At 48.2% G+C, this 16623-nt stretch overlaps 2 protein-coding genes across 2 annotated transcripts; both read left to right on the top strand.

Moving 5' to 3' along the window:
* The first annotated feature begins 5884 nt into the window (after window positions 1–5884).
* Window positions 5885–6633, top strand: LOC120696037. The gene is made up of 2 exons (XM_039979201.1): window positions 5885–6368; window positions 6447–6633. Exons 1-2 carry the CDS (start codon window positions 5892–5894, stop codon window positions 6465–6467), a joined length of 498 nt encoding a protein of 165 aa, XP_039835135.1. The 5' UTR covers window positions 5885–5891; the 3' UTR covers window positions 6468–6633.
* A 3726-nt stretch (window positions 6634–10359) lies between these two features.
* LOC120695309 lies at window positions 10360–13951 on the top strand. Its single transcript, XM_039978593.1, has 3 exons — window positions 10360–10514; window positions 11428–12301; window positions 12383–13951. Exons 1-3 carry the CDS (start codon window positions 10360–10362, stop codon window positions 13949–13951), a joined length of 2598 nt encoding a protein of 865 aa, XP_039834527.1.
* The last annotated feature ends 2672 nt before the right edge of the window (window positions 13952–16623 follow it).

Here is a 16623-nt window from a genome sequence, read left to right as displayed (position 1 = left end):
TACGAGGCGCGCATCCAGGCCGTCATCGACTACAAGGCTAAGATCGAAAGGGTGAGGATCTACAAAGGACCTGCGAGAGACCTCAGACTCACCGGGAATAGTACTTGCGGGTAAATACTCAATCTTACTTAAATCAACTATACTCCATTTGTTCTTCTTACATGTCATAACTTGATGATGTGCAGGTGCCTCCGTGGTGGATTGCCAATGATTATCCATGCTGGGAAATGATAGTGGACCGGTGGTGCTCGCAAGAGTGGCTGGAGATGCACGAGGCTGCCCGGCAGCGGCGTTTGATGATGCCAGGTGCATCGCACCATTAGGGCAACCGTAACCTCAAGGCGTACGCGGCTAGATATATAAGTGAATTAATTTCTTTATTCTAATGCTCAATTCTGCATAATTTCTAATCATCTTCCTTTTTTCGCAGTCGGCGTCACATGGTGATGTGCCTTACACCCAAGTCCAAGCATACTGTTTGGACCACAAAGGGAAGGCGACGTCCGATGTCACCTTCAACCCGCAGGATCCGCCCGAAGCGCACAGCAACGCAAGCGTCCACAGCCGCCTCAGTGGGTACACCTCGATGGCACAAGAAGTTCATGGGCCGGAGTTTGATGCGATCAATGAGCCCATTGATGGAGAAGTCGTCATGAGGGCGGGAGGAGGCAAGAAGCATGGACGGTACTGATTTGGCGACAACTTAGTCGACACGGCGACTACTTCCACTCTCTCACAGATTCGAGCCAGGAGTACCAGCTCAAGCCCGGCCATACGCCCACGGCCAGACACTACACAGGCTCAGATTGAGGCTGTCAAGGTTAATTCTGTTTCATCCGTCGTTCCTCCATTTTTACATACGTTTGCTTTGAATTCTAACTCTGGGATCAAATCCTTTAGGACCAGATGGAAGCAGCCTTTCAAGCACGGCAGGAGGCGGTAGAAGAGAGGTGGCGGGCCGAGCGGGACGATATGCAGCAAAAATTGGATCAAGCTCTGATATTTATGCAAAGCCTGGGCTCGGCGATGGGTGTTTCGCCTCCACAATTCCCTCCGGCCCCACTTGCTCGTCGGGCAGAAACTCCTACCATAAGTGGCTTTAACTCCTATCGAGTTTCATACGTCTTAGTGACTTAGCATTAATCTAGAATGACTTAGAAATAATGCCTTATGATACATCTACAATTACTTAAAACTTAAGCTAATGCTTATAGTTTTATTCTTATGTAACTCAATTCTTATGCCTAAGTTTGAATGCCTGTAACTTAATTCTTATGTAACACATGCAATATATACATTCGTTTGTGTGCAGAATCAGTCGGCGGCATCCAATGATGGGTCAGTGAATCCTGACTTCTCGCCTCCGGTGCAGCCACCTCAGCAGTTTGTGTGGCCACCGCCTCAATGGGTGGCTTGGCTTCAGCAGCAGCAGCAGCACCCGTCACCACCGCAGCAAGATTGGTCGCAGACGCCTGCATGGCCGCCCCCGCCGATGTGGCCGCAGCACCCGCCACCGCCACCGCCGCCGTCGGCCCCGTGAGTCGTATGAACTTGTATGGACTCGTATGAACTTGTATGGATTTGACTAGAACTTGTGGTTGTTGATAAACGATACTTGTGGTTGTTGCATCCTCTGATGGATAATATTGAATGCCTCTGATGCTTATTTGAAATGCATGCTATGATTATTGTGATATATGTGAAATGTTTGTATTATTTGGGGTACCATATACATAATAAATTAAAAAAGAATCAGGGAGCTTTGCCGTGTGCAAAAACCATGGCACACGGCAAAGGAACCATTCTTTGCCATGTGCAAAAGCCTCAGCACACGGCAAAGGCCGGCACACGGCAAAAGCCCCCGCCACGTCACCTTTTCTGGAGGCCACTTTTTTTTGCCATGGGCCAAGCTTTGCATATTTGCCCGATATATGGCACACGGCAAAGGCCGGCTTTGCCGACGCCTGGTTGCCGTGTGGGCTTTGCCGTGTGCGGCACACGGCAAAGGTTTTGCCGTGTGCATATCGGCATTTGCCGTGTGCTTTGGCACATGGCAAACCAGGGGTTTCCCGTAGTTAGCTCTTTTTTTTAGATTACACAGTGCAACTCAGACACTCACAACTTACGCACACTCACCCTTATGAACATAGTACGCAAATCATACTCCTATGAGCATCTTGAAAGACTGACGATGAATTACCTCATGCATCAGGTGAAGACGACCGCAAACAACAATATAGTTGCTAACGAATAACGATAACATTTTCTGGTTAGCTCATGCCTAATTACCCCTTCTTTAGTGGAGCATGGCGTTGGCAACTTGAAAAAAAATTGAAGGGTATAGTAGTGGACTGATTGGGTTGTGTCTGCACCAATTTGACGATGATGGCTGCTGCACCTTCATATAGTTCTGTGACTGTGCCTAGTTTCACAGTCTCTTTGTCCTAGGATTTTTTTATAAATTATTTTTTATCTTGCTCCTGATAATCTTAATCCTTGACCGTCAGGACAAATTTGTACTAATTGCTCATAAATCAATTTTTATTTTTTAATCCACATAAACTATTTAATTGAACAGTTAGTCTGTAATAGTGGTAAAATATTATTATTTGGTAGATGTTTCCGTCGGTAAAATTTTATATAGCGTCGCGCAGTCGGTCGGTGTAACTCTATAGCAACCCCACTTATTACGGCACGTGGAGCTGTGGTATATATAGTGCTTCTTCCCCGTGCTGGAAATTGGGCATCCTCATCAGCGTCGGCCTGAAGATCAGGTTCGGTCGTCGTGCCGCGCGAGGGACTACGGGCGACAATGCGGCGCCGCCTCCTCCCCTTGCCCGCGTGCGCAGGGCATTGTCCTCGGTGTTGGCGCCAGCCGTACCGTGCGCGTGATCATGGGCACGCCGCTGGCCCTTGCTTCATTCGCCGTAGCCCAGGTGACGGCGTCTTTCAGCACTTCCGCCGGTCGTTTCGTGTGTGTTGAAGTCGGCGACGTCATCCCCGCCACGGCATTTAACTTCAGTGATTTTTGTTTACATTTTTGTGTGGGACTTTGAATGTATAAACTCAGAGTTCTCGGTGTTATATGACCCGATTAGCCATCAGATGCACCTGCAATGCAATCAAGTTATTATTCAGACTCATGATGCATGCATGTTGTCATGCATTCGAGATTTTTGAAATAGGAAAAATACACCAGAAGCACATCCAGCTTGCTAGGGTACCAGGGCAGTCAACAGAAACACAAAAGTTCTGATACACATGACGAGCATGCCACGAAGATCCCACAGGGATGACCCACTGAGTCACAGGAGTTTTATGGAGATAAAACTCCTCTCATATATAATGAAACTCCTCCTTATCTATCCTCATAAATACCTCGTCAAATCAGCAAAATTGGTAATATGTCATAGAAATTAATGGTTATGAAACTCTCCATGAAACTCTCATTGAGACTGGCTAGACTAGTCTTAGTGGGAGTGTCATCGCACAGTTACCAAGACTATGAACTCGGTAACTGCACTAGAGAAATGTCATGGCGATGATAGTCCTCTCACATAGCAAATTGGTTCTATAGCACTCACAGAAGACCGTTTTCGTGAAATACCATTAAAAAGTCTTCACCCCGTAAAATAACACCGAAAGAATCCACGTTATCATAAACTAGCATTCCGTCACGTTTTCCACTAACTCTTCCGTCACGAGTTTCTTCTTGCTCCTCGCTGCCCCAGACGCCGATGCTTACAAGGGCCCCATGCGCGGCGTGCATGGACAGGGGCGCCCCTGTCTCCCTCCCATGTTGGCTTGGTGTTCTCGTTGGCTCCCGCTACCGCCTCCCTCGACTCGAGCCTGGCCAGCGGCCGGAATGCCCGAGCAGAAGCGCTCCCGCTCGCCCGGGACGAGCACAAGGCGTCCTGCCGCGAGCTGCAGCTCGGCGATGGCCGCATCGGTGCCGCCGCGAGGACGGGATACTGTCCCCTGCAGCAGGGGCGAAGGCAGCGGTGGGTCAGGGGGGGCTCGAGCCTCCCCTACTCCCACCGGAGCCATGGAGCCCCCTAGAGCCCCTCCATGGATTTTTGGTGCTAGATACAAGTGAAGGAGGGGCTGGACGGAGGTTGAAGATGACCAGGCGTTGGGCTGCTCATTGCTCACGAGTTGGGCCGAAATGTAACATGGCGGCCCATGAAAATTTGTAGCCCAAGGCCCAACCGCACAAATAGTAAACCGGTCAACCCTAAATCCCTAATCCAATCCCAAACCCATCCATCGTGCATCGGGGGCTCCCAGGGGCGGCAGCGGCGCACTTCGCGCGAGCGCGACCAGGGGCCGGGGGCGTCGCGCGTCGGCGTCGGCAGGCACGCACGGGCGCGGCGAGCCGGCGAGGGGGTGAGCAGAGAAGCTAGGCGCCAGCCGCCAGGCGGGCTAGGGCCAGGCGCCGCGCGTGGCGAGCGGCAGACCAGCTGGGAGCTGGCCAGGCGCGGCGAGCGGCAGGTGGCCCGCGCCTCGCGGCCAGGCGCTCCGCCAGTGCGGCCGTCGCACGCCCGCGCGGACGTGCGCTGCACGGCTGCAGACCTGCAGTGTTGCAGCCTTGCAGGGCACCACACACCTGACCAGAGGCCAACCAATTAGGTGAAGTGGTGAACAATTTAAGTTATTTTTTACTTAGCTTTTTGTCTCATTATCCGTGAGTTTATGATTCAATTTTCATTTTCAATAATTCAACATATTTGATTGGTATGACAGATTTTAGAATGTCGAAAAGAACCATACACACATACTTTTCAAGTTCAAGTGCTTCAACTCCACATACTAATGAGGGCACATCTCAGCCAAAGAAACCTAGAGCAGAGTTTAGTCAATCGGACTTAATTGGGGACCCTGGAAAGCGCAAACCTATTGATGATTATCAACCTGAAATTAGAGATCAAGTAAAGAGGGCATATGCTTTGAATGGACCAACTCAACCTCGTGATATCATATTTCCTCGTAAATGGATGAGTGGTGAATTTAGATCTTTTCAGAAGACTTGGTATGATGAGTTTGATTGGCTAGAGTATAGTGAGTACAAGGATGCAGCTTATTGCTTGTATTGCTATCTTTTCTTTAATTCGGCAAAGCCTGAAAAGTTTGGTAGTTCGGTCTTTGCACATCAAGGTTATGTGAATTGGAAAAAAGCTAAGGATACTTTTAATAACCACAATGTTTGCAAGACTCATGTAGAAGCTAGGCTAAAGTGTGAAGACTTTATGAACCAAAAGACAAATGTGGGTAGAAAATTAGTTCAAATTAGCAAGGAGGAAGAAAAGCGTTATGAGATTCGATTGACAGCTTCCTTGGGTGTTGCAAGATTTCTCATAATGCAAGGGGATGCTTTCCGTGGACATGATGAATCTTCTACTTCCCTTAACAAGGGTACATATAGAGAAATGATTGATTGGTACAAAGATAAGGTTGAGATAGTGAAGGAGGCATATGAAAAAGGTTCTAAAAATTACCAAATGTTATCTCCTGATATACAGAAGGATCTTACAAAAGCTTGTGCAGAAGAAGTCACGAGTGTCATCATGGATGAGATTCGGGGTAAAAAATTCTCAGTGCTTATTGATGAGTCTCGAGATGTATCAATAAAGGAGCAAATGGCAGTGATTCTAAGGTCAGTAGTTGTATTTTCGTGTCTAAGTTTTTACCTCTATTTCTAGAATTATACTAACACATACTAAAATTTGACATGCAGGTTTGTGAATGATTAAGGGAAAGTGATGGAGAGATTTCTTGGACTTCAGCATGTTCAGAGTTGCACAGCTATTGCATTGAAAGAAGCTTTGGTCCGTATGCTTTCAAGTCATAATTTGTCAATCTCTATGCTTCGTGGGCAAGGGTTATTAGTATGTATGGCTTGTTTTAACCCACGGAAGTCCTTCTCTAATTTCGATGTGGATAAACTTGTGAGACTTGCTGAAATTTATGCTGAGGATTTTGATATTGGTGACCTTACTGTTTTGCCAAATGAACTTAAATCCTTCGTCAACCGTGCTAGAAGAACTCCAGAATTCCTTGGATGTACTGAACTTGGAAAAGTTGCTGAAATTATGGTCAAGACTAATATGAACACATCTTATCAGCGGGTTTATCGTCTCATTGAGCTAACCTTGATACTACCGGTGGCAACAGCTTCAGTTGAGAGGATATTTTCAGCCATGTCCATTATAAAGACAGATTTGCGTAGTAAAATGGGTGATGAATGGCTCAATGACTTGATGATATGCTATAACGAGAAGGAGATATTTAGAAAGATTTGTAATGAAAAGATCAAAAAGAGGTTTGAAGAGATGAAGAAACGTCGTATGTTATTGCCTAAAAAATTAATGGTAAACTTTGTTCTATGCTAAATTCATAATTTTGATGTCCATATATGTTTGACTAATTAATTATGTCTATTTCTGTAGATTGCTTCTTCGGATGAATAATGGGTGTCACCGTCACGGACGGCGTCTATTAGTTTTGTAATTTGGCTTTTCGGTATGGATAAACCGCATCCTTTAATTTTCATGATGTATTTTGTGATTTTTATTGTCCATCGATGTTTTAATATAAGACTACTTCAAACTATTATATTTGTCTTTCGTGAGGTGTCGTAGTGGTGCCATGTCGTTGTGACATTTTTTTTACAGCCCCTCCTAAATTTTTTCCTAGCTTCGCCACTGCCCTGCAGGTTCCCGACCAAGAGCGGCGCCGCGCGCAGGAGCCCATCACGCACGGCGCTGTTTGCTGAGCCACTGAGCGACGACAACTGCGACAGCCAAGTCGTCGCAGAGCGACGGCGAGATGGACGAGTAAGTGGACCGCGAACTCGTCCCCTCCCTTCCCTCTCCTTCGCGTGCCGCTTCCCCTGCTGCTTTTTGCGCAGCACCGCCGCCGCAGAAGCTCGTCGGAGCCGCACTGCCGCAGCCGCTGGGAACCCGCCACCGTCGTTTCCTCCGCTCGATTCGCCATGTCTACTGGCCGCCGGCTCAATCCACCACAACCACCACGAGCTGAACTCATTCCACCGCTCCCCGTTGCTCATCGGCCACCGACCCACCGCCACCTCGCTTGGAACTGAGCAGCCGATCTTGGAGGGCGGCCGGGGCGGAACCAGTACGGTGACAAGGCGGCGCCGATTGTGTTGGAGGCGGCCGGAGGGTGGGGGAGCCAGGGGCGGCAGTGGAGTGGGAGTTGCTGCCCGAGCTCCTGGCGCCACCTTCTTGCCCTGTTGCTGGGAGAGGAGCAAGGGAGGTAATGATGGGGGCGGCGAGGAGGAAGGAGCACGTGACGACGTGACAGACGAATTAGCGGAAAATGTAATGGAATGGTAGTTCCGGGTAACGACGATTCTTTCGGTGCTATTTTACGAAACGGAGGTCTTTTTTAATGATACCTCCTCCATCTAGTTTTGATAAATATATTTTAAAAACTCAAATGTTCAAAATTGATAGATATATTTGCTATTGGTATGGGCTGTGATAATAAATAGCACTAGTAATAAGGAGTTTCCAGTTAAAATATTGGAGGACCAACAAAAAGTCTGTGTTGTATTGATTAGATTGATAAGCACAGTTGTTGTATTTGGTCATTGTGCCATATAGAAATATATCTATCAAAATTGGATGGAGGAAGTATTTTACAAAACAGTCTTCTTTCAGTGCTAGAGAACCAAATTTCCCTATACATAAGCAAACAGAGTAATTTAATGAGTATTATGAATTTTCATTTAAGGGTACGGGAGTACGGGGCCCCTCCTTCCTGTATCTTTTTCTTTTCACCTAAAGTTGTTAGGAAAAATCGTGTCTCTTCATTCGGAGAGGACCTCAAGCTCAACGTACGCGTGACCAGTCAAACAATCATTTCAAATCTCCAACCAGTGCCAACCTGTGAGGCCCTGTTTGGTTTATGTGTAGTACTACTAGCACACATTTTCCGAGAAAAGAATCTTCAATACATGGAGTACTAAACGAAGTTTATTTGCAAAACTTTTTCACGGATGAGTGTAACTTTTCACGACGAATCTAATGATAGTAATTAATCGATGATTGGCTACAGTGATGCTACAGTAATCATCCTCGAATCGTGCGGTCAAAGGCCTCATTAGGTTCGTCTCGCGAAGTAGAACACGACTGTGAAGTTAGTTTTGTAAATTACCTTTATTTAATATCCTTAATTATTGGTCAAATTTTTTGTGCTACGTGTGCTAACCTAAACCAAACAGTGCTTGAACTAGCTGCTGATCTCCCACTCGTGGTGGCGCGTGGCGGCTGCGGGCGCCACCGCGCCCAGTGAGAGGACCAGAAAGAGACAGAAGAGGAGGCGCGGCGGTCGCCCGTTATGAGCAGAGCCGGCGGCGCGGACGATGGCAGGTGGCAGCTAGTTTTTTTTCTCAAATACGAAGGAGAGCTACGTATTTTTGTATTAAGAAGAAAAGAAACTGTTTACACAACACGAGGGAAGCTCCTTTAGATCCACGCAAAGAAAGCTGGATCAGTCAAAAAGCAAAAAGGACCTATTACACACTAAATAAACAACCCAACTTAGTCGCCCCGGCTGCGATCCAGGACTCGCCATCTTGCCGGATGGAAAGAAGCAGAGAATTTGGTTGCAGCTCAGTGTTCCTGCAGACGCGCATTGCGCTCCTTCCACGGGTGCCAAGTCACCAGAGCGAAAAGGATGTCGAAACCTTTCCGTTTCTGAGCCGGCAAATGAGCACGCAGAGTAGCCCACCACTGAAATAGGGTCATGTCAGCAGCTGCAGGGGCGTGTCCAATACCCAAGCTGTTCGGGATTGGCCACCAAATCTGCAGGGAGTATGAGCACCTGAAGAGAATATAATCACATGATTCATCCTCTTGATCACAGAGTTTGCAAGTTGGATTAGCGTCCAGGCCATGACGAATTCGACGGTCCGCTGTCCAAAGCCTTCGGCGCGAAGCAAGCCAGAGAAAAATCTTCACTCTCAGCGGCGCCCAAGTTTTCCACAGTAGATTGGCTCCTTCAAAAGGCGAAGAACCAGCATGTTTGGTTCCACAGGCGCCCAAGTTGGATGGCAGCTAGTTTGGATTGGAGTGCCTGTTAGACAAAAGCAGCCGTTGGGGTTTGGTTCCGAATTCTGTATTAGGATAATCCTCTTCCCTAAATCCATCATTCCAAAAAAAAAGTAGCGCCTAAAATTGAAGGACTTGGGTAAAACCAAAGTTCATATGTAATAGGAGTATCGACGCGCACAAATTTGAGCATGCATTTCTCTGCCCGTGCGCTGCTGACCGCTCGCTCATCAATCCGCCGGAAATTTTCAAGTTCACAAGTGAGAATAACTAATTCACTACTACTCCCAGTTTCCCACCAAATGCGGACATGCAGCTCCACAGATTGCATATGCATGGATATACATGCATACTTCGATCATCCTCGCGCTTGAACAACGCATTCTAAGTTAACACGCATATCCTTTTGAATAGGGGACATATCGGGTGAAAACCACAACTTCGTGAAAATCCGTGCAAACCACGACAAAAAATGTCTAAATTCACCCAAAAAATCACACATGTAGATGATATGATGATATATAATCTTGTAAAATATCTTATCCAAACTCGACTTCGTTTGTGAGATATAAAAATAACGAATTTGGACAAGATATTTTACAAGACTGTGTATCATCATCTCATCTACCTGTGTGATTTTTTGGTGAATTTAGATGACTCTTTTGCCGTGGTTTGCACAGGTTTTCATAAAAGTTGTGGTTTGCACTAGATATGTTCCCTTTGAATAGAACCATGGCTATGTGATAATGCATATTATTATGTACCACATAATAATCTAGACTTTTGCTAAATATCTGTCAACAGATTCTGTCGAATTCTGATGCGTTGGATCTGTGTTTTGAGATATGTGCTTTTCTATCTCGTTTCCCAGTCGCCCACGGATTGTTTCGTTAACGGGTGCCGCTGCCATCATCTGAATCCACAAACCTGGTGAATATTTTGAAAATCACGGCCTTTCTGTTCCCTCAGTCTCTTTTCTTTTCCCAAATGATATTTTATCCTTTCATCGAAATCTCCGGAGCCATCCCCTTCCTCCCTTCTCCTGCCTCAGTCAACTGAAAGGAGCAGCTACTTGTGTCGCTGGCAACGACGGAGCCATCTTTGGGAAGCGAAGGAACAGCGGCGCGCCTCTCCGGAGATTTCCCGGGCGGTAGGTGCCATCTTTGGGAAGCCATGTAGGTGCCCGGGCGGTCGACGACGGTGTAGGTGAAGACGTCGCCGGGGAGGACGGGGGCACTGCGTGACGCCCTCGGTGCCGTCGGCCCAGGGCGTGCCGATCTGCCGGATGCCGGGCCAGTGGATGGCCACGTTCTCCGTCAGCAGCGAGTTCTTGACCCGGACCACCACGGTGTCGCCCTGCACGGCGCGGATGGTCGGGCCGGGGGTCTCGCCGTTGATGGTGACGGCGAGCTTGCGCACGCAGTCCGAGTGCTTGAACTGGTAGCTGATCCGTTAAAGATCTCCCCCTCGTGGCGCCACCGCGGCCAGGGAGAGGGCCAGGAAGAGGCTGCAGAGGAGGCGCGGCGGCCGGCCCATTATTGTGACCGGTGGCGCTCGGCTCTCCTCCCGCAAGAGCAACTCCGACAGTCTAGCAAAATGAACCTGGATTTATAAAAATACAGAAACATCTGTAAAACACGCATCCAAGAGCCTCTCTTTCCTCCTCGCATCTCCATCTCGATCTGTATTCCACCTTTGTCGGTAGGCATCTTTGACGTGCCTGAGCACTCGCCATCTCTCCGAATCCTGAGCCTTTTACCTGTGAGCCATTATGAAACTTGGCTCTAACCTTCAAGCCATTAAAATGAAGTTGCACACCTACAAGGACAAGTTGAATTACATTTTACCCTGCAAGCCATTCCGTCCCCGATCTGTTAGCAAACCACCGTTTCCTTAATCTTACAAGTGGGCCCTAGCATTTCCAGTTCCAATTTTGCCCTCTGCCCTTCAGTGGCCCTCTGCCCTTCAGTGTTCGCCCGCACCCGCCCAACTCACTTATCCATCCGAGCAGACTCGCGCGAGGGCGGCTCCAAACCCTACCGGCGGGCCGGCGGCGCTACCGTGCGGGCGGGCGAGGCGCGGCGGACACGGCCAGGCGCGCCAGGCGCGGGCGGGCGCTGCGCGGCTGGCGCGGCGGGCCAGGCTGCTCCCAGGCGCGGTGGGTGTGGCCAGGCGTGGCGCAACCAGCGCGTGCGGGCGGGAACGGCGGGCTCGCGCATGGCTCCGGCAAGCAACAGCGTCAGCGGGCTCGTTCCTGGCGGGTGAGTTGTCCGTCCCCCCCTCTCTATGCATTAGGTCACGATAGCTTACTGCTGCGCTTGCATTTGATTGTCTCCTCCTTGTTCATCTATAGGATGGACGACGCAGACAGTAGCTTCACGTTAGAAATGCGGATTGTTGCTCCAAACTGTCGTGGTCAGTGGTATGAACTGAGCAAAGTTGTAGATGCTGACCGCATTAATTTCAAAGACTTCGTTGATGAAGTTGTGGAGACCAATCCTCATGGTTACGGCGAGTTAGTGAAAGTTTACTATTGGGCCTTGGATACAAAGGTCAACATCGAGTTGTGCACTGACCAAGACTTGCTTCACATGTTTGAAAAACATAGTGTTTCCAAATGTTGCTTCGTTACCTTTGCATATTACAAGCCAAGTAATGGTCCCCCTCAGATTCCACTTTGGGACATTGGTACTACTTCCAAGTCTGTTGAAACCTCATTCACCCCTTCAATTGGTGATCCAAGCTTAGGAGAGCCAAGCCACAGCACACATACTCAGTCTGATGAACCTGAAATCCTGCCTAACCCACACCCAATGAATGAGCATGTTGGTGTTGATGATGAGGTGTTATACCTTGACTTTGGTCCCAGCTACCAACCACAACCACCCCCAAATCCTAAAGCTTATGAGAGTTCTGAGGATGAAATCTGTTCTGATTCAGATGTGAGTGATGAGTCTGATGATGAGATGGTTTCAGATAGGGTCCCTGATGGTTTGCCTGATCTTAATTATGATAAGAAAAATCCACCTATGGCTGTAGGAACTTTGTATTCAGATATGGATGCCTTTAAGATTGCTTTAGCTACTCATTGTGCTATTGGAGAGCACCAGTATGTAATTGACAAGAGTGATCCAGGGAGGTATAGGGTGCACTGCAAGTTCAGAGAGGAGCTGGACTGTCCATGGAGAATTCATGCCTCAGCTCTGAAGGATGGTGTGACAATTAAGGTATAGAGCACTTCTTTTATGATTTTTTTGTTGCAATGATTTATTTGTTTATAATCAGCATTCTTGGTTTTATTTATGCAGATCAAAAGGAACCCACATGAACATGATTGTCAGGCTGCTAGTAGGGTTGGAGTGTGTGTTGGGATCACTCAGTTATGGGTTTGTGATAAAGTGCTGGACTGGTTGAAGGAAGATCCCAACCTTAGAATTAAAGAGCTGACAAGGAGGTTGAAGGCTGAGTACAAAGTAACTGTGCCATACAGGAGAATGTACAAAGGTAAAAATCTAGCCATGGACAAGCTTTTTGGGCATTGGGGTAAAAGTTTTGAGAATTTGTTTAGGCTTAAGGCCCAGATAGAGGAATCTAGTCCTGGTTCATCTTTTGTCATTGATCACCACACCATAAACAATAAGATCAGGTTCAGAAGACTATTCTTTGCACTCAAACCATGTGTAGATGGATTCCTTAGAGCATGCAGACCATATCTTGCAGTAGATAGTACTTTTTTGAATGGAAGGTTCAGAGGGCAGTTGTGTATAGCCTGTGCAGTTGATGGACATAATTGGATGTATCCAGTTGCAGTGGGGGTAATTGATTCAGAGGACTGTGATAATTGGCTGTGGTTTATGAGTAGGTTGAGAGATGTAATTGGATTCCCAGATGGACTTTGTTTCCATACAGACTGTGGTCAGACAGTCATGAGTGGGGTTTCTGAAGTTTTTCCTGGTGTTGAACATAGGGAGTGCATGTACCACTTAGTACAAAATTTCAAGAAAAGATACTCTGGCAAGGTGTTTGATGACCACTTATGGGCTTCTTCATATTCATGGAGCAACTACATGTTTGAGAAGCATTACCAGGCAATGGCTGATGCCAAGCCTGAGGCAATGGTGTATCTGCATGAGAACCACAAGAAGCTGTGGTCTAGGAGCCAATACAGGTTGGGCTCCAAAGTGGACTATGTGACCAACAATCTGGCCGAGTCATTCAACAATTGGATCAAGCCTGAGAAGGCAAAGAACCTAGATGACTTGCTGGACACAATAAGGCAGAAGATATTGATCAAATGGAACCATAGGAAGAGGGTGGCCATGAAGTTTACTGGAAAGATTCTGCCTCACATTGAGAAGCAGCTGAGGGAAAAAAGTTTCAATTTGGATATTCAAGTGATAACATCTTCTCCTGAAGGTGTGGCAGAGGTATGTGCAAAGGGAGTCAATCTAGCCTATAGATTTGTGGTCGATTTGGAACTGAGAAGCTGCACCTGTAGGGTTTGGCAAGGCACAGGAATCCCTTGCAAACATGCAATTGCTTACATCACTTCCATCCCTGGTGCCAGACTGGAAGATTTTGTGTCTGACTACTACTCTGTCCATAATTTTAAGCTTGCATATCAAGGTTCCATCCCTTGCATTCCAGACAAGAGCATGTGGCCCACATCCAACCATGGATTCTTCATGCACCCTCCACTACTTAGGGCAACAGCAGGAGGAAGAAGGAAGAATAGGATGAAAGGGACTTTTGAAGGTGGTAGCAGCCAGAAGGATAGAAGGCATCAGTGCCCAATATGCTATCAGAAAGGGCATCATTGGGAAACCTGCAAGAATGGGAAGCCTGAAGACATAGCTGCAATGATAGCTGAAAGATGAAATAAATTGTTTAATTTACATCTGCATGTCTATTTTCTTTAATTCAAACTGATACATATGCTTGTCCTATGTAGGGGTGTGCCAAAGAAAAGGCTTCGAGCAGCCGCAGCAGCAGCAGCAGCAAGAGCAAACACAGAGACTAGCATTGTGGTAGCTACTCCATCAGTCATGCAATTCCCAATAAATGAAGCTGTACAAAGGGCAGCAGCAAAGAAAAGGGAGAGACAGGCATCATCTTCTTCTGGAGCAAAGAAAACCAAGGGATCTAGAAGTACAAGTTCATCAACTAGAGAGTCTGGAAGTGGATCCAATGAGCCTGTTCCATTGCAGTCTGTGATCCTAGGTCCTGTCATTGAGGACGCTTTTGCCACAGTCCAGTTAGAGGCGCAGGAAACTACACCGAAGAGGAGGAACGCCATCATGAAGAAGCTGACCCCAAAGAGGCTCCCTCTTTCATCAGGCAGCCCAAGTAGCCCAGCTTCCAATACCAGGAGCAAGAAGAAGCTAGAACTGCAGTGAAAGGTAATATGATGGCATGTATTTTGCTCTGTGATGCCATGCCCAATACTTTTGGATGGATGAAAACTGGAACTTTTGGTTTGATGGATGAACACTCGATCTTTTGGTTGCATGGATGCAAACTCAAACTAGTTGTAATGTACTGTGATGGCTTGTGTGATGGCTTCTGAGCCATTTGTAAACTGGGACTAAATATTATGTGAACTCGTGGTGACTGTTGAGAACTTTGTTTCAATGTGTTAGCTATGATGACCTCTATTGTCTTAGTAATGTTGATGACATGTTCGTCAAGTATGATGATGAAATGTTGCAAATATTATTTTTTAAACAAATTCTGGGCTGTTTCTAACAAAATATGATGATGAGATGTTGCAAATATGATTCTTATTACAAATTATGGGCTGTTTATAAATAACAAAAACTAGAACTTGTTTCTTTGGCGTCAACAGCCCTGCTGTACATTTGGTGCCAAAAAAATGAGCCCACCGAGTGGCACCAAGGGAACAGACAAAGTTCCATTGTTTCTCTGCCAAAGGGCATTCTAGTATTTTTCCAGCTCAGTTAACGTCTGTTATCACCAAGTTTGGATGGAATGGCTTGCAGGGTAAAACGAACTTCCACTTGTCCTTATAGGTGTGCAACTTTATTTTAGTGGCTTGAGGGTTAGAGCCAAGTTTCATAATGGCTCACAGGTAAAAGGCTCCGGGTTCGCCGCCTCCGCGCGCCTCTTCTGGCTGCCTTGGGGCTCCGCGCGCGCCTCGTCCGGCCGCCGACCGCCGCGCGCGCCTCGTCCGGCCGCCGACCGCCGCGCGCGCCTCGTCCGGCCGCCGACCGCCGCGCGCGCCTCGTCCGGCCGCCGACCTCCGCCGTGCGCCTCCTCTGGCCGCTGCCCTCCGCCGCACGCCCTTCGCCCGCTCACCGCGCGCGCCTCCTCCGCCCGCCGGCTGCCGCCCTCCCGCCGTCGCCGCCTCGCACGCTCGCCCCGTCCGGCCGCAGCGGCGGAGCTCGCGCCCGCAGCGGCGGGAGGCACAGGCCGCGACGACGACGACGGCGCGGGCCGGGACGGCCGCTACAGCGGTAGGTGAGAGAAAGCAGGGGATGGATGAAGAATCTCTTGGATTGCCCACCCTTTAGATAGCTACTTTAGATAGCTAAATGACTAGTTAAATAGTTAGCTAAATAGAATTTGACTAAGTGTGATTTGGAAAAACTGTTGGAGATACTCTAAGATACTACTAGCTATCTAGCTGCTTCTCCTGTAGCTGTCAGGGTCTCAGATCAGAGTTAGGGAGGGCCGGATGGCAGCCGGTTTGGAGTGCGGGCCTGTTGCTGAATGCTGGTGTGATTAGTTGGTGAAAAATTTTGAGTTTTGGTACTGTAGCATATTTTGTTGTTACTTAACAAATAATGTTCAATTATGGACTAATTAGGCTTAAAAGATTCATCTCGTGCTAATCAGTTAGACTGTGTAATTAATTATTTTTTAACTACATTTAATGCTCCATGTATGTATCTGAAGATTTGATGTGACAGATACTGTAAAAAAAATTTTTGCCAACTAAACAGGGCCGGCGATAAGCCGGTGTGTGTGTTGAGGTGATCACGAGATGTTGGTGCATATATATTATATAGAGATCGAGAGGGATGTATATATTTCTATATTTCATTTGCGCACTGCTCCGGCCCCAGCCACGCTATCCACGTCGGTAAAAAAATTTACTATGTCGAGAGAGTTCTACGTCTTTCCCGACACCTCTGTCTCCTCTTACATCCAGCCCCGCCCGCGTCTTGACCTCCTCCGAGCGAATAGTGGAGGTGGCGGCGGCCACTGCGGACGAAGATGGCGCCTGCGATGGCGAGGACGCGGCGCAGAGCTCATCGGCCGGTTGCTAAATCCGGCCTGTGCAGCCTCCTCCATGGAGGCTGATCAGCGCGGCGTCCAAGCTGGCGCAACACCTTCCAATCAAAGGGCGTCCTCCGTCGGGCCGCCTCTCCACTGCTGCTCCTCGCCGTTCGAGCCGTGGGTGAGCGTCGCCGCCCCACCGCCTTTCTCGCGCGCGCCGGCTCTACCCCCGCTTGGCCCCCTCGCTGCCCCGCCTCGCACCGCCGCCGGCCTCGACGCGGTCGTCGCCGCGCGTCGTGATCGTCGTCGT

This window comes from Panicum virgatum, chromosome 2K, assembly GCF_016808335.1.
Source record: "Panicum virgatum strain AP13 chromosome 2K, P.virgatum_v5, whole genome shotgun sequence".
In the NCBI taxonomy this organism is placed as follows: domain Eukaryota; kingdom Viridiplantae; phylum Streptophyta; class Magnoliopsida; order Poales; family Poaceae; genus Panicum; species Panicum virgatum.
This window is presented reverse-complemented; position numbering and strand designations above follow the sequence as displayed.